The following is an 18321-nucleotide window of genomic DNA, read 5'->3' as shown; positions in this document are numbered from 1 at the left end:
TTGCGGACCTACTGCCTCTGCTGCTTGTTGCACTTATGCTGCATTGCATTAGCCCTTTTCTTCCACGGTCGTCATCCCATGACATTCAAAACGTTCCATCCTGCGTGTGCACAAGGTTTTGTGACACTGTCTAGAAAACTATTTGCGCAACAAGTTACCGAGTGAATAAATTAGCAGGGAATCAGAAAGCAGCTTTTGTGTTTTCAGCAAAAAAAGAAAAGCGGTAGGGTTTTAACGTAGTAAACTGAACAGACTTGTGAAAGCATGTGTTTAGGCCGGTTGGCTCATGCATGTTTTGCTTTGCTTGGTCGTCGGCACGTCTGGTGACGATGGTGGTGAGTTGGCGGTCTGACGGTGGAGCACTGACCTTCCAGCGTGCAAAAAAGTGATGAGAGGAGAGGGAAGGGCGCGAAGACGCCGAAATTAGAATTTTGACTACAGATAACCCAGCTTCTACAAAACGCATTAAAAAAAAATCCTTGCTGGTGGATATTAGTGAAGCGACGTCCTTTAACATCCCGAGAATACCGCACCTTTATTGAGAGCCCCTTTAAATAAAATAACTTCGCTTAACGGACAAGCGCCATGGGCTCATGCAGCAGGAGCTCGGTCCCATGAATGGGGTATACGAGTGGGTGCAAAATTGTGTTTTGCGGATATATTTTGAACTACTAATGCCTAATTGTAGTGTGCCTCGTGTGTGTGAAGTATGCTTGCTTGCTTGACGATTTCCATAAAAGCGTGTATCCCCCACGATTCCAATTTCAAAAATGTTGGCAGACGGCAGTACGTCTTTCAGCAGTTCCGACAAAAAAGACCCCCCCCCCCCCCCAAAAAAAAAAAAAAAAAAAGTGGTGGCGCCCAACTTGCCACCAACACCTGACTATACGTTGCGTCATGGCGCAAAAGCGACACGGCTATCCTGAGCCAAACGCAAGGTTGAATGCATCTGTTTTTGTGGAAAAGAGGTAAAGCGATTTTTTTAAATGTCATAACTTGTCTATGACAGTATATATACCCTTGAAGCTGTGGCTCGACAAAATTTGGCTTTTTCGACTCGTTACGTGCGCTGGAGGGGTTGCTTTACCTGCATGCTTTTCGAAAGCGCATGTATTTTGACATGGTGTAGCCAAAATTAGTTGGGCCACAGCGCGAGGGTAATCGCGTTTTCGAATGCTAATTACTGATATAGCTATTACTAAAGACCGGCTACAAACCTCTAATTGCAAACAATTGTCTAACTGTGATAATAAGAAAGTCAATTACCAGAGATTAGTAAACCGATTCACCGGTTTTCTGGGGTCCGCCAACACAGGTAATTCAATGCCACAAAAGTCATGTTTTTACCTCAAAAAGCCTATTTTTGAATATTACTGAAGTCTTACCTAAAACATCTAGCATATTTTTTTCGCGTCAAGCTTAAATTCGCGTTTCCGATAAACAAAAAAAAAAAAGCGAACGCCGTGAGCGCAAGTTGACGGCACAGAACTGACACGTCTCTTTGTCGCCGCTTTGACCAGCGTGCATGTGTAACGGAGAAACCACTTGCTGAGAACAGCTCTCAATAACGAGGAGTCGTTAACTTTCTTAGGCATGCCAGCATCGCAACTGGGCTGCTTTGAAAGGCTTTGAAGCTGTGAAGAGGCCGGCGACATTACAGTCACGTACACAGCTCCCTCGCACCATCATTAATTTACACGAGAGCGCAATTACGGTTTCCGGTAGGCAGGGGCAAAAAAAGAAAGAAAAATCCCAGTAAACGCAGCAGGACTGCTTTTTACAGGCGGCAGTCAGTCGCGTCTACATGAAGTTATCGAAACACGAAAACCATTTCACTGCAGCCTTGGCACACAGCCAGGAAGCGGTGAGAACCTGATACGGCGGAAGAGATACACTCAACACCGCTGTATACGCGGCCAGCACGGTGTATATAGTTCGCCTGAATCCAAGGCTGCGCGAGCAAGCCACAAGCAGACTCAGCTTCTTCTTTTCCTATTTACGTTTTTCGTTTTTCTGTGCCTTCACTCTTCCGGAAACTCCCCGTCAGCGCCCGAATGTATCAAGTGCAGCCAGCATCAAAAAGGCGCCGCACCTGCTCGCACTATGACTCGGATACAGCACCGAAGGGCTCCCGAGATAAGAGCCGACGAATGCGAGTTGCTAGGCGTCTTCTCAAGCTTGAAAAAAAATGGGGACGGTGGTGGAGGCGGCAGCGCGGCGCCAGCAGCGAGGCGAGACGGCGGTTGAATGTGCCTTCTTCGCATGGCAGGACCTGATACAACTGTTACGCAGAGCCGAGGTCGAATTCGACGCGCCACTTCTACACGCGGAAAGCAGAGGCGCTTTTTGTTCGGGGCTCGCTGCACCAGACGGGGGCGAGATCGGCTGCATTTCGAAAGCAGGGAAGTCTCATTCCCGAAGCTAAGCTCATAGAACATCCATTCATAATAAAATAAAAAATGATTAATACAGTCTAGCCCGTTTATAACGAAGCCACTTATAGCGAAATAGCGGTTATAACGAAGGGATTTCAATGTCCCATTCCCATTTTTGCATTTTCAATACATTTTGGGTCCGGTTTTAACGAAGTAAATAAGAGCGCGTCAGCGGATATAACAAAGAGATTTAATAGCAACCGAAAAATAATCTGCCAATCAACACATTTTTGCGTCCTTGAGGCGATTTTTTCCGCGAAAATAAGAGCAAAATTCGGCTCACGGCGTCCTTTCGTGGCGTCGTCTGCTCTGCTGCGGAGCGAAAGGTTGCTTCACTGCATCGCATGGCACGCCGGTCTCGTGTCGCGCCGTCCTTGAACGGCGTCAGGGCGTAGAGCGGTAGAGCACGCCGCGCAGGGGAAAAATGTAAAAAAGAGCAGAGACGATTTTTTTTTTTTCGATGACGTCGCAGAGAGCGGCCGTCTTGGCCAATCGCAGTTCTCTCCGCCGAGACGGTCTGCTTGGAGCAGCTTTGGGATTCCGCTAGCGACTTGAACCTTGTGCCTGCGGGTCTAACATGGACTTCGTTTTCGCCGACGAGGACCTTGTTGCCACCGAGGACTTGACGACTGAAGAAGTTGCCGGGAGTGTCATGGAAGAGGCCTTGGCGGAGAGCGCCTCCGACAGCGAATGCGACGATGCTAGTTGTGCCCCTAAGCCGGTCACCTCCGCAGCGGCCATCGCAGCTGTGACACGCTACGGATGTACCTCGGGAGTCCGGAGTTCGACCAGATCTTTGGTTCGCAGTTGGATGGTATGGAAGCCGCAATCCTGAAGTGCGCACTCGCGAAACGTGTTCAGGGGACGCTGGACGACTTCTTTCAGCGGCAATAAATCGGTATGCCGATGTTTGCATTTTTTTTCGTAGTCCGCATACTACGAAATATCGGATATAGCGAAGTGATTTCCGATTCCCGCCGACTTTGTTATAACCGGGCTAGACTGTACATGCCGAATATCGATTCATAAAACGTTGCAGGTGAGCCCGAAGTATATGCTGTAAAGACTTGGTCAAAAGTCCCAAGGCCACAGCGATCATCTGCAGCGAAATGAATGTCTCTAGAATGCTGCGCTTAGCTGATCATTCAAGACGCAAGTCAAGCAGGAAGCTTCTCTACATCCATAAGAAACCTTCTACTAGCATTTCAATGTCCTTCGGTCTTTAACAAAGCCTTAGTGGCTCTATTATTGGGCTGAAGCGAGAAGCCTTTGGCCTTAAGACTTTTGACCAAGATTGTGTGGGTTATACGCTATAGACGGTTTTGAACGCATTAGCTTTTTCTCAGCTCATAACCTCCTCTTCCTCCTCGCCACGAGTGCTACCGCGCCTTTCCTTTCCAGTTTTTTCCCACGAACGGCTCCACCGACTCTTTTTTAACGACTTCGCACTAACAGCCACCGCTGTAAAACGTACTACAGCGCGCTGAAAACGCTCTGTAAGTTGCGTTTCTGAGGCGCGCGAAACAAATAAACAAACAAAGCCCTATGTCGAATCGTAACTATTAAAGAATCCCGAGAGATAATCAGAACAGGAAACGCGCATATATGCTTACCCCAAGCGTGACTCGAAGAGCGCCACCTTTAGCGCAAAACTTTCTCGAGGCAGAAAGAAAGGCATGAAGTGCAGCGGATTCAAGAGCAGCCCCCCCCGCGCGCGTGACGCACTGCGTGCGCAAAAGGCCCTTTATGATGAAAAAAAAAATGCACTAAATGTTTAGTGGCGGTAAATTATGCAGCTTTCTTTCCGAGGCTTAAAGTTCATGTTCAATGTAATGACCGCACACAAACAAGCAAGCAAACAAACAAACAAAAAAATAGCTGCGGCTGTTTCACAGAACTCAATAGCACTGCATACCTTCGGGTGTAGAACATCTACACTCTTAAAAAAGAAGTTAGTAAAAAGGTAGTAAGTGCAGCAGTTACCAACTCAGACTTCGTTTTACTACTTTTTATCAGATATTTACTACCCTCTTCAAGGCATAGTTAGTGAAAGTAGCCCTTGCTACCTTTTTATAGTATAACTATGGTCGGTAGTTACAACCTAGTTAGTAACCGTTCCTGTAACCCTAAAATAATGTCAAGAGTATAAACTGACACAGATTGTTGTACTAATAAATTAGTTTTGTAATTAAACATTTCTGCAGGGGCATATGGTTAGGACTAAGCGGTTTCTACAATCTCAACTTCATAATTAACTCTGGCATCTTAGCTCAACCGGTAAGAGCCACTAGCCTGTAAATGAGAGTCTGACGTACGTACGGAGAAAGATTTACCTGCCTCTTTCTGATTTGTGCTTTTCCTGCTTTCTGAACCTCTGTGCGCGCACGGTAGGGTTGTTGGTGCCATCACCTCGCATAATTTCTACATGCGATGCGCGATAAGCTTAAACCTAAGTGTGAGATTTACGGCCAGGACGCTCTGATAGCTCTGTCTGGATTCCGGAATTCGTCAATTGACTGGGAATTTTTTTTTTTCGAGTACGCATAAATTTGACAAGCCATGCCAGCATATGCACCGTACGATGAATCTAGCAAAAGATGCGAGTTTCTATTCATTTTCTTGGTAAATACTACTAGCCTCCCGTTAATAACTGCAGGTAGCAGCCGTTACTAAATCAATGGGTTAGTAAGTGTTACTAACCTTCCCGTTACTAACTGCAGTTACTAACGGGGTAGTAACATATGTGACAACCAGTTACTACCCCAAAAGTTAGTAAGTACTATCTTTTTTTCTAGGAGTATGAGTTAACAAAGACAGTGCAAACAAAATTAACGCAACGCCCGCCGCAACGGAGGCGTGCTCGTGTACGATGGTTAAGAGACCTCTATATAGCATGCACTGTTGCGTCTCCAGTTCGGGCGGCAGAGCATATATTGAAGGCAAGAGGGAAAGGGAGAAGAATGGGAGGGGGGGGGGGGGGGGCACGCCGACGCAACGAAACTCCGGGAAGAGAGAACGAAAGCTGACGCAGGTATACATCATCACAGACCAGATGGCTCGCGTGTGATGAAGTGTGACGCGTGTGCTTACGCGCTGCGGCGTGCATTCTCCAGGCCCGAAATTTCCCCGTTTAGAGCCGAAAAAACGCCAACGCTCCGCGCTCTTCCATCATCCTGTCGCCGCTCTGCAGCATCCCGGTCGCACGGCTTTCGCCACTTTCTTTTGCACGCACACGGAGAAGTGCGCCGTGGGTCAGTTTTCGACAGGGTGTTTCACCTAAGATTTTACGCAATGTTTAAAAAAAAATCAGGGGGCACTTTGGCTCTCTAAAGTGCTGCAAGGCGAAAGCGTTTCCTGGCGCACTGTTTGTTTTTATTCACTTTTTATTTTTCATATTTTGTTTTTATTTATTTATTGCTCCTTTTTTAATTTTATTTTTTATTTCTATTTTCGCATCTAATCTCTATTTTGTTTTTATTTTTGTTTATTTTCTTACTTTTATTTTTTATTTTCCTTTTCTTGACTTTACTCCTTTTATTTTACTTATGAAGCCCATGCATTCACTAGATGCGCCTTTATACATGCTGGAACCTTGAGCCTTTTAAGCAGTGACGCCGAAAGGCGGACGAATCTGCCGATGCGTCTGTCGACACGGCTGCCGACGCGTCTGTCGACACTCCTGCCGACGCGTCTGCTAACGACAGTATGAGGCATTAAAGGCTTTCGCCTTAATAGGCTTTTTTGAGATAAAAGAGCGCTTTTTCGGCATAGCATTGTCAGGCGTGTAGTACAACAGAATAAGGCTAAGAGTGCGAAACAGGCTGGTTAACCAACATTCAATAGTTAACTTTCTAACTATTACCGCAAGGCTGCCTATGAGAGGCGTGTAGCCCACCATATCTGTTTCCATATCCATTCCAGTCCATATTATCCAGTCCACGACAGTTTTTCCAGTCCATATCAGTTCTTAGAATTTCGAAAACGTGGTTAATCTCGGCGCTGTGAACCAACTAATTTTGGCTACATCGCGCCAAAATACATGCGGTTTCCAGAAGTTTGCAGGCAAAGCAACCCCTCCAGTGCAGGTAACTCGTCGAAATAGCCAACATTTGTTGGGCCACAGCGCCGAGGGTAACCGCGTTTTCGAAATTCTAAAAACTGATATGGATATTACTTACGGTGGGCTACGCGTCCCTTAATAATTAAGGAGCCTAACAGTAACAGTTGAACAGTTCACTATTCAATATTAGTTAATAACCAGCCTTCTTTCTGGTTAGTACGTCTTAGCTGTACTCTGATGTACTACACGGCTGACAATGCTATGCCGCAAAAAAAAAAAACAAAAAAAACCGCCTTTCTCACTCAAAAAGCCTATTTTTGAAAATTGTGTAAAATCTTAGGTGAAACATTCTGCACGTAAACGTACACCCCCGACTCCGTGAAAGCTGTCGAACCCGACTTCGCATACTTATCGTCCCAATACGAACAATCGCGAGGAACGGATCGGACACTAGACACAAGAAAAGTTCCGAACACGTGGCACCTTTTATATGCAAAATGACAGAAAAATAACGCGGGACAGAGCAAAACCATGCAGCCAGCTGAATACGAAAGCTGACGGGGTGAATGCCCGTACTCTCAAACCATGACTACTTGCTTATTCGCCGTCCTGAGTTCCATTGCACCGCCTCTTTACTCTTGAAAGAGACCCGTGATCCAGACACCCCTGTTGGCCAAAGAAAGCCTTAGAAGGCTGCCTTACGGGCGATGCCGCCATACGATTTTTTTCATTAATTTTTTTTTTCACGCTAAATGTGCTTAAGGGGCGGAAAATGCATCGCCACTCCTGAGCGACGTGCAAGTCACTGCTGAGCACTTTTCACACATATCTAATCCGAGTTTTAACAAGACTGCATAACAGTTTATAATAAGGAACTAAAAGAAGAAACAACACAATAACTTCTGCCTTTAGCAAAGGTTTTACCCCGCCGCGGGGGCTCAGTGGTTACGGCGCTCGGCTGCTGACCCGAAAGACGCGGGTTCGACCCCGGCCGCGGCGGCCGTATTTCAATGGAGGCGAAATTCCAGAGGCCCGTGCACTGTGCGATGTCAGTGCACGTTAAAGAACCCCGGGTGGTCGAAATTTCCGGAGCCCTCCACTACGGTGTCCCTCATAGCCTGAGTTGCTTTGGGACGTTAAACCCCAATAAACCGAAGGTTTTAACAGAACACTGTAACCGCTTGTGCACCCTTTTCATAAGCGTTAGGCGGATCTCCCTTCGAATCATTCTGACCTAACAATGAAGATAGATAGATAGATAGATAGAGAGAGAGAGAGAGAGAGAGAGAGAGAGAGAGAGAGAGAGAGAGAGAGAGAGAGAGAGAGGTGCGCCCTTTGCTCGCTCTTGTCCAACGCACTGGGACACGAAGCACCCGCACGCACTACTACAGACGTCAACCGAACTCGCCCAGCAAAAAGTAACATATCCCTGGCGTCGGCGCACTAAGCTGGATAAAGAGTATTTTTAGCCTAGCAACGTTGTGCGTCACAGCCGGCTTAGCAGTATTCACTGCTCGCGGGTTCGGCCGCTATAGGGAAATCGGCTTCCGAGCACAAAGTCGTGGTAGCCACCATATAGTCGCGGTATCGAATCCCCGGCGGCCGCCATTTCGATGGAGGCGAAACGCACAAGACGCCCCTGAGCTCGGCAGTGCCAGCGCACGTAAAAAACAAAACAAAACACAGAAACATCTGCGGTCGAAGTTAATTAATTAACCAGGAGTCCTCCAATGCGAAGACTCTCCCTCTCTTTCTTTTCTTTCCCACCCTCCCTCATCCTTTTTCTCACGGCGCGGTATAAATGTCCGCCGTGAGAAACGATTATACTGCGCCTCCCCCCCCTCCCCCCCCCATATACTATTCGCATTTTTTTTAACGCACCGAAAATTCAACTGCATTAAAAGCAGCCCAAATTTGCATAAAGGAGGCAGCAACACTAATGTCACGAACGAACCACATTCTTAACCGAAAACCCCAGCTGAGGAGAGTTCCTTGAACGCCTTTTTTTTTTTCACAAGGCGCGGAAATTCCGAGAGGTTTTACTCGGCAGAGTCTTACGAAAAACAAAACCAAGAAAAACCCCACACTTATTTTTCTCCTGGACAAATGAACGAGCCACGTCGGCGCAGAATCTGCACACTCCCTGAAATTCCCGATCGGAACAGATGGAGGTGACGAGATGGCTTCTAAGTGCGCTCGTAAAGTGAAAGAAAAGGAAAAAAAAAAAAAGCGCCCTGGCACATAGTAACGAAGTCGGTGACAATAAAATCGGGCTGACGACAGGAAACGAGCTTCACCGCGAGGAAGGAAAAAGATAAACGCATGAACCAAATAGACGAAATTCAATGCAGCAACACTGAATTATGCGCCTGCAGGTAGGGGTAATAGCAACAGCAGTCGCTGTGCAGCTGTCGCGGTATATGCACTCCGCATATCACGACATTCTCCGCAGCCGTCCGCTGTATGACGCACCTCGAAGCCTTGGTCTGGCGCATTAAGTGTCCATTAACGACAACTATTACAAGTAAGAGAAAAAAATATATATACAGAATAACAATGCGGAGCACAGCTCAACTGTGCGTCCCTCGCATGCCGCAGGTGTTTCATGCTGGCCTGTGACGCAGATCCAGCATACCACTGTATACTACACTTACTGCATTCATCATCACGTCATTCTTTTCATTGCGCCTCGATCCTGCAGAAAGCAGTTGAAAGAGCACGAAGCTTTCCATTCTGGACGAAACACGTGTAGACTAACCGGGCGCGATTATAAATAGTACAGCGGATTAAAGCACGGCCGTTACAGCTGTTTACGAACTGTATTGCGATCACGATAATGCATTAACTCGGGCGATGCAGTAATCACTAAGAGTTATTTTTCTGTCTGGTTTCAGTGGCAGGAACATAGCTACAAAAGGGTGGAAATTTGGGCTGGTTGGTGCATGATCTGAGGCTAAAATTCAGGGGGCACTTTGACTGTCTAAAGTGGGTAGAGGCGGAAGCGTTTTCCGCACCACCTTCGCTGTTTCTGTGGCACTGGTGGCGTCACATATAATTGAGTACTAATTACTAAGTGATGACAAATCACTAATTAATTGTTAATTACTGATTCATGCCTGAATACTAATTAATTGATAATTAATGACGCTTAAGCTTCGCCTTTAGGAGTGGAACGCGACAGCGCGTTGTAGCGCTGCCAGGGAGTCCACGGAACGCCAGCACCCGTTCGGCGCGATGCCTTGCCCTTTGAACGCAACGCTTTTTGAGGAAAGGAAATGGCGCAGTAATTCTCTGTCATTTCGGTGGACACTTGAACCGCACCGTAGAGGAAGGGAGGAAGTGGGAGTGAAAGAAGATAGATAAAGAGGAGCCGTAATGAAGAAAATGAAAATTGTATTTGAGGAAAGGAAATTACGCAGTAACTGCCTCACAAAATTCAGGGGGGCACTGTTTTGACCTAAAGTGTGGTCACTGATGTGTGGTTAAGATGTTAAGCTTCGCCCCTAAGAGTGGAACGCGGGTACACTTACATCGGCCAAACAGGGCGCTGTTTAAATGAACGGCTGCAAGAGCATAAAAGATCTTTGAAAGGCGCCATCAGCAGTGAACTGGCAAGACATTGCCGAGAGCATGAATGTGCTCCCCAACTTGGCAACACCACAATCATATCTACCTACCCAGACCAACGGACGAGAGAAATTGAAGAAGCCATCAACATTCGGCAAAATGGTGAAGAGTGCGTCAGCATCCCTTCCATTTCACTTCGCGACAGCGAAATTAATTATCTCTGTATGAAGGCATAAACTCATGCCACGTGGTTTTTCGTCTATCACGCCTTCCCTCTTTCCCTTTTTTTTCTTCTTTCTCCTTCCTTTTTTGCACGAACGAGAAGTATTCAACCGGTGAACGTGCAATAAAACTTGGTTGATAGTCAGCGTCGTCCCTCTCTCTGCTTCGTCCCCGTTTGCGCTGTTTTTTTAGCCTCAGATAGCTACAAATTAGACGGCGACGACAGCTCGGGCCGACCACTTAGAGTTTCCCAGAGAGACCGCAGCGTTATAGAAAGACAACGGAACACGCTGCATGACGCAAGTGTGTGCGTGACAATCTGCCCGGTGCGAAAAGTGTGTGTGTGTGTGTGTGAGGGGGGGGGGGGGGGGGATAACGGGCGGGAACGAGCGACCGACCGGCGAAGATATGTTGATCCTGCTTTGTTTCGTTTCGATGCTATCCTGCACCTATCTGCCCCAACCACTTCTGATTGTCTGTCCCACATATTCTACCGGGTGCCGGCGAAAATGGCGCTGCGGCGGTTACAGAACAAGGGCCCAATGTAACCTGTTTATGGCTGGATGGGCCGCTGAGGGCAACCTGAAGTATGCCTGTATGAAAATATTACCGCGTTCTAGCGACACAGATGCAGTACTTTCGTTGGAAACGGAGCTTTTTGTAAGATAGAAACGGCAAAAAAAAGAAAGAAATCGAAATAAAGACGTCGCCATAACAGCCCGGTTTCGCGAATATGTAGGGTGCGTCAACAACAATTCACTTCAAAACGGTGGGACGGCATCCCCTACTATTCTTCGGGACGTCACGGGTTCGACTCGACTGGCACGAGGTTTTTTTTTTAATCCAATATTCTCGCCGACAGACGCGTCTGTCGCTGCCAGACGAGCGCCAACATAGCCAGAAAGAGCAAGATAATAAAATATCAGTGAAAACAACAACCGGATGGAGTCGACGTCGACGCCCGTTCAATCCATCCCCGCTCAACACCCGCGGAAGCGGACCAATCGCCGCTTACACGAAGCCGCCGCGGTGGCTCAGATGGCGCTCCGCTGCTGACCCGAAAGACGCGGGTTCGATCCCGGCCGCGGCGGTCGAATTTCGGTGGAGGCGAAATTCTAGAGGCCCGTGTACTGTGCGATGTCGGTGGTCGTTAAGGAACCCCAGGTGTTCGAAATTTCCGGAGCCCTCCACTACGGCATCCCTCACAGCCTGAGTCGCTTTGGGACGTTAAACTCCATAAACCAGACTACATACAAATACATTTTTACTCACACGGCACGCCGGCAGAATTTGCACACGCCCGTCAAGCTGGGCTCGTGGGTGCCGCCGTAGCGACACCTCTTCACCGAGCCGGCCAGCAAGCCCCATGCGGGCAGCACCAGATCCGGCGCGGCGCCGCGCTTGGCGGCAACTTTGCGAGGCTGGGCAACTTCGAGGACGCAGTTCATGATGCCGACGATCCGAGTCCCGTCTCCTTCAGTGCGCGCTACACGACGACGAAAAGAACGTCGCTCGGGGAAAGCGGAGACCGCGGGGGGGGGCGAAGAAAAAGCTGGGCTCGGCTCGGAGCGCGCCTTTTATGCGGTTACCAACGGCTGCGCGCGCGCGCGGTGTGGATGGCATTGTAATCGTACCCTCTGCGACACTCGGGGTTGATTATGATGAATGCCGAGAGCGTTGGTTGGCATTCAGCGTTGCAACGCTCGCCGGGAAAGGGCACCGCGCCGCCGGCACGCGACATGCAGTCATCTCTCTCGCTCTCTAAATCCCTCCAACGGCAGCGATTTCGCAGCCCTGCTAATAATCGCTCAACGCTGTCGACATCGTCTGGACGAGCAAGTGAGATATACATATATGCGGTCGAAAGGCGGACAAAAATTGCGCGCCCTATCTGGAGCGGGGGAGTAGAAAAAGGGGAAAGCATAATGTTGAGCAGTGACGAAAGGCGAAAGGACAGCGCTTGACGGGAAAAAAGAGAGGAATGAACCAAAATGCGAAAAAAAAAAAGAGACAGGTCAATCAACGCTATGAGGAATGCTTGAAAGAGAGCTAAAACAAATAGCAAAAAAAAAAGGGGGAACAACTGAAGAACGGACCAAGAAAGGCACTTCACTACTCCTGACATCCAGAGAGAAGGTCAGAGGAGCGCGCAGAAAAACAAAAAAGAAAGCTGTGACGCGTTCGCGCCAGCCTGCGTCAGCAGCCTGTTCGGAACGCGTATACTGCAGGCAGCAACAGCCAGTGCGCACTGCTGCGCGCAGACAGAAGTGGGGGCTTCAGCTGCGCGCTGCAGTGTCGACATTCGCAGCCTCTTCGATTTTACCGCTGACTCAGAAACCCCGCTTGAAATTCTGAATTTCAGATTTCAGCGGAGGGGGGCAAAACGGCGCGAGAAGAAGACAACCTTCGCGTTTCTCTCACGACGCGCGAGAAAAGATCAGGCGAAAATTTCGCAAAAAAATTCGGAAGAGATGCCGCGGCATATAGCGACGAGACCCACGCTTCCCGCTTCCTTTCTTCTCATTTTTTTTTAGTTTGTACTTCTTCAGTGCGCGCACGGCTTTGCACGCTTCGGTCGGTCGCGCTCGGCGCCGCACGCATGACCGAGTATAGATAAGGTCTCGTGAATACCACGGTCAACCACCATCCTTACCTATAGTATCGCCGCCGGCGTTGCGACGACCTCTGTCGACTATTCGTCGCGCATCGGAGTGAAACAGCGACACATATAGTCACTTCCTAGGGACCCTAGCGAAATCCTAGTGACTTATAGCGACTCTAGCGACGCCTGAAGTGCAAACCTCGACCGTGCATATCGGGGAGTAGGCACAGCTCGGGAGGGAGCGACTTTTATGCGCGAAAAACACATTTCCCCTGTTGTTTTCTTTTCCGATAAGAAAGCTGAAGTCATGCAGAGCGCAAATAGCACAGTCTCCCCCTAAGAACCGTCATAAACACGCTCCCGCCAGCCTACCAACGTTAGTAGATATGACCCGCACGTTACCGCTTATGTCAGCCAGCAAAGCTAACATCAAAGCCAGTTGGTTCGCGCGCGCGCGTGCGCGCACGCATGCACGCACGCACGATACAAGGGCAATGTGTCCTCTGTCGAGTGCGTCTTTTTGTGTCGCTTATAGCGCATACGTTTGAAAATGTCAGCTAGCGGAAGAAGTGGCCCCATGTAGAGGCGGCCGCGAAAACTAATAAAGCTGCGGTCGAGCCTTGCGTATACGGTCGAGTGCATCGTCTCCCAGAACGGCACCACAAAAGTGTGCACGAACGCGGAGAAAAGTGCACGCGTTTCCATATTATTATTATTATTATTTTGCGTACTGCCGTGACGTTTCGGACCGGAACAGTTAGATCGGAGTCATTTAGCTCGCATTTACGGTTACAAACCTACTAAACCCGTCCACTCATCTAAAGTTCACTCCCCTCAAGTTGTCCACCCTAAAGGGTAGAACAAATGCCCTTTGGGTCGTTGAAAAGATCAGGAGACGACAGCCGCAGCACACGCAAGCGCAGAGCTTCTCAGAAGTTCCGTTACTAAGTGCGTCTCAGTGAAGCGAAATGAATGAGCTCGACCGCAACCCAATGGCACACGAAGGAGCTGCGACTTTCTCGCTTGCACTCGCCAACCTCGCTTCCTGGCGACCGCTGCATGGTAACTCAAGCTAACCGCCCTGCAATTGGCCTCCACCAGTGAGTCGCTGCAATTCGTGGAACATAAACGTATAGAGCTCAGTGAAGTGCAACTGCTTCGCTGGTTGCATGCAGGCGACGCGCGCCTAGCAACAACAGAGCTCTCAGAGGTTGGGCAATGCGGCCACTTCACAGCGACCCGATTTTAACACGCGACCCCGAGCAAAAGAAAAAGAGAAGAACACCGGCGCAGAATAATCCGCTTAATGAAGTTATAAAAGCGCTTCTTGGAAGGGTTGAAGAACAGCTGATTGGTCTGACACAAAATAACGACAGCACCTGTCGCAAAAGCTCCCAAGAGGCTGACGCGCGACCGAGCCCAAAGGGAGGTGGGCGGGAGGCCTGGCGCAAATCCTGGCGAGAGGGCAGCGCTAATCTTCTAGCGCCGGCTCAAGCGGATTTCCTCCCTGACACCTCTGTGACGCAAAAATCAGCGAGTAGCAGCGCTCAGTGCGCCAAAGCCGGGGGCCCGCGCTATAGTTCACGCCGGTCACGGGGACTTAGGCCTGGAAACCTTTGCCGCAAAATGCACCTAAGCTCTGCTGCTTTTATCCGAGGTCCTTGCTGTAAAGCACTCGTGATGAAAATTACTTTCGTTTCTCTGAATAACTGAAAGTGCTCTGTAATATAAACACTCTCTAAGACTACGTGAACATAATCAGACACTAAATTATACATCCAATTTCGTTGTTGCTCTTTTATTTTTATTTTTTTGAAGCTTAGAGATAAAAACTTGCAACTCGTGTTACCAGGCCTTCACAGCGGCCGGACATTCGTTATGTCTGTAAGTGCGCTTTGAATAAGCTTATTTCAGTATTCATTTTCCGGGCGATTCCTCTGCCCGCGCGCGCATACGAACATGCTCACGGCAACCGTTAAAGAAAAAAAAAAAGGCGGGGGGGGGGGGGGGGTGCTATTGAGCTCACACCTAGTTTTAGTGACGTCACCGCAGACTAGAGGAAGCTCAATGGGGACTCGAGTGACAGGCGTGAGAGCATTGTCGATGGGTTTTGCGCTAGGACAAATTTCCCGCTGCATAAAATAGAGACGTAAATTAGGGAACTCCCATAGAAGCCCACCTAGTCCATAGAGGCGGTCTTTTTTCTCCTCTTTCTTCCGAGACAACTAGAGCTACACGGCTGAAGCAGACGCAAAAAACGAATAACAGGAGAGCATATAGGGAGATGTTTTTCGCATTCCCTTCGAAGAAATCTTGATGTGACGATGATATGACCCTCCTACCCACGTGGCCGTATGCATGCAGCGTACATGGTCCATCCAATACGAAACTGAACGAAGTCTGAGCAATCAATTAACGACTAATCCACAATTATGTGTGACAAGCACACTTTCTCCCGTAATTATAGTTTCCCTCTGGGCCTATAATATTCAAAAGCCATTTTCAACTTTAGTAGAGAAACAACCAAACAATCCGTTTTTTTTTTTTTTGCGAAAACTCTCTGTTCCGCTCATATCGGAGGGACCTGTGCGCTCGCAAAGACACGGCATACACACAATCCACTCAGGGCGGGCTTTATTGCAGCAGGCGAAGCGAAGCTAATTACCTGGTCACCGAAAATGTAGACCGCGGACAGAGAGGCGCACACGTGTTCCAAGCAGTCCCTTGTTTCCATTACAACTAGCACTGTGTGAAAAAAAAACTCAGGGGGCTCTCTAAAGTGCTGCAAGGCGAAAGCCTTTCCTGGCGCACTGTTTGGCATTGACTGCGAGACTGTTCGTGCTGTACTAGTGCTTTATTTGACTACACACTTTGACTGCCGACTTTGACTGCTTCTTTAGCACCACTCTCTCTCTCTCTCTCTGCATCGATGAGTTCGGTTGTATCCGTGGCTCTGTTCGCAGTAATGAGGTATGTAATGTGGTCACACACGGACGCCTACGCTCCCTGTCGGAGCGGACAACTATTTTATTCGTTGTCGTGTGCTCCAAAAGGAGGCGTCAGGCATCCGTGGGTGACCTCATTACTTCGAATCCGCGCACTCTGACGTCACAACCATTTCGACCAACCGCAAAGCGTGACACCTCTGCTGATAACCTTCTGTCGACAACAATGAGGCATTATAGGCTTTCGCCTTAAAATGCTTGGCCCTCTCATAGCATTACAGTTTTCGAGCGCTCACGGAGAGGGTGCGCGAGGCGACTGGAGGCCGAGGTCGCGCCGACCCCCGGGAGTTAACACTACGCAAGAGCCGAACCGAGCGCGACAACGGAAAACGAGCTCCGCAAGACGAGCCGTGACGACACATGTGCGGGGATAGCAACGAACCGTCGGTCCGCGCACGGCTGCCGTCATGAACTCGTCGCAAATGGTTTCGCTATCGTGCGTAGCGGTACAGGTTATTCGCCGTAAAAAAAAAAAAAAAAAAAAAAGGCGACTGCCAACGCCGAGCTTCGCTCACGAAAGCGAGCATTCAGAGAAAACGGCGGGAAATAGAGCTAAGGTACAGTAAGCGGATAATAAAGTGGAGGTAATTCCAGTTGCCCTCTTGACACGAAGAGGCAAAACACGATGATGACTGAATTTTTATGACGCAAGGGCATCTGCGGCCAAAGAGAGCCATGGCAAAAGGTATTTTCGCTTCTGATCAAGGTTTCGTTCTTGCTCAAAGAGCCATTTCCAAAGAATTGCACCCTGATTAAGCCGATCATCGTGGTACCGTGGGTACACCGGGCGACACCGGGGATCGAACCCCCCACCTCCCGCATGCCAGGCGGGTGCTCAACCACTAGGCCACCGCTGCGGTAAGAGGCAAAACATGATTAAGTTTTTGCGCACATACGCAACGCCGTGGTCGACGTGCCGCAGTATGACTCCGAAACCGTTTGTGTCAAGAATCTCGTGCGAAGAAACGCGGTCAAACACCTTACGTACCAAACACCAGTCCGACACCTTCGTCAACGGTGCTGACGAAGACCTGCGCCTACAGTAACTTTGCGCAAGCTTTTAAGGGACGTGTCGCGGGAACTGTGAACGGATGACAGCTTTCGAATGATCGACACCGCATAATTGGACTCATCATCATCATCATCATTTATTTACCCTTAAGGGCCCCAGGGGGCATTACATAAGGGGGGGGGGGGGGGGGGGGTCGAACAGTAATCAAGTCACAAAGAACAAAGAACAAAGTTGGAACATAAACTTAGACACATGTAGATACAGCTGTGAACACTTCAAAAGAAAAACAAGCGAGTAAGTAGGTAAACACAAGAAAAAGAAAGAAAAAAAGAAAAAAAGAAAAAGGGCCTTCAACGGGAATCATTTGCGGAATAAATCAATTAACATCTGTTTAAATTTTAGGGAATTAACTTCATTCACAACACTGTCAGGAAGGACATTCCACTCGGCTATGGCAGCTGGCAAGAACGAGGAATTGAACGCATTGGTTGAACCATGAATGCGTTGGATACTACGGCAATTAAACAAACGTCGCGATGATCTTAAAGGGGGCAAAATTAGGCTCTCACGCAGTTGGGGAAAATTATAATAAAGTTTATGAAATAGACAGAGCCTTGCTATCTTACGACGGGATGCCAAGGAAGGTAAACCAACGGAGGATTTGATATTAGTAACACTCGACCAAGAATCATAATTTGATGTTATGAACCGAGCTGCTCGATTTTGAATGGCCTCTAACATATGTGCTAAATACTCTTGATGGGGATTCCAAATGCTCGATGCATATTCAAGTTTAGTGCGGATGAAAGTTTCGTATGCGATTAGTCTAACCTTAGGGGGAGAAAATGTGAGCGATCGTCTGATGAATCCTAGTGATTTAGAAACGCTAGCAGCCAGGGACGTAATGTGCTTCGACCAGTTAAGATTACTTGTTATTTCTATGCCGAGGTATCTGTAGGATTCAACTTCAGATAGCGCGGTCCTGTCTAGCGAGTATGAAAAGTGCAGGTTAGATCGTTTACGGGACACGTGCATAAACTTGCATTTAGTTTCATTCAATTTCATGAGCCAGGTAGAGCACCAACTTTGTATCAAGTTCAGGTCGTCCTGCAGCAATGACTGGTCGTTCGTAGTGCTAACACGGCGGTAAAGAATGCAATCATCTGCGAACAAACGGATGGATGATGAAATGCCAGCAGGAAGGTCATTGATAAAGACAAGAAACAGGAGCGGCCCAAGAACTGAGCCCTGAGGCACTCCGGAGGTAACTTTAGTAACGGTAGAAGGATGGTTGTCGATGACGGTGTATTGCGAACGATTAGTTAGGAAACTGCGAATCCATGATAATATCAGCGGGTGCAGTGAAAGGGAGGAAAGTTTAGCCAAAAGGCGCTGGTGGGGAACTCGGTCGAAAGCTT

The 18321-nt window shown here is 48.5% G+C and overlaps 1 protein-coding gene across 7 annotated transcripts in view; it reads right to left on the bottom strand.

Moving 5' to 3' along the window:
• The window catches only part of Ptpmeg (protein tyrosine phosphatase Meg), a 293236-nt gene that overhangs the window by 127385 nt on the left and 147530 nt on the right, over window positions 1–18321 (bottom strand). The window contains exon 1 of one of the 7 annotated variants that reach the window (XM_089545851.1): window positions 11557–12287. The exons of the other annotated variants lie outside the window; for them this stretch is intronic. Within the exon in view, the coding sequence (XP_089401977.1) occupies window positions 11557–11732 (176 nt within the window). The 5' untranslated portion in view covers window positions 11733–12287. Of the gene's footprint in view, window positions 1–11556; window positions 12288–18321 lie in introns of those variants that run through there. 7 annotated transcript variants of the gene reach the window in all.

This window comes from Amblyomma mixtum, chromosome 5 (assembly GCF_055824585.1).
Source record: "Amblyomma mixtum isolate Tamu chromosome 5, ASM5582458v1, whole genome shotgun sequence".
Taxonomy (NCBI): Eukaryota; Metazoa; Arthropoda; class Arachnida; order Ixodida; family Ixodidae; genus Amblyomma; species Amblyomma mixtum.
Note: the sequence above shows the minus strand (reverse complement) of the source record. Positions and strands in the feature narration are given on the sequence as shown.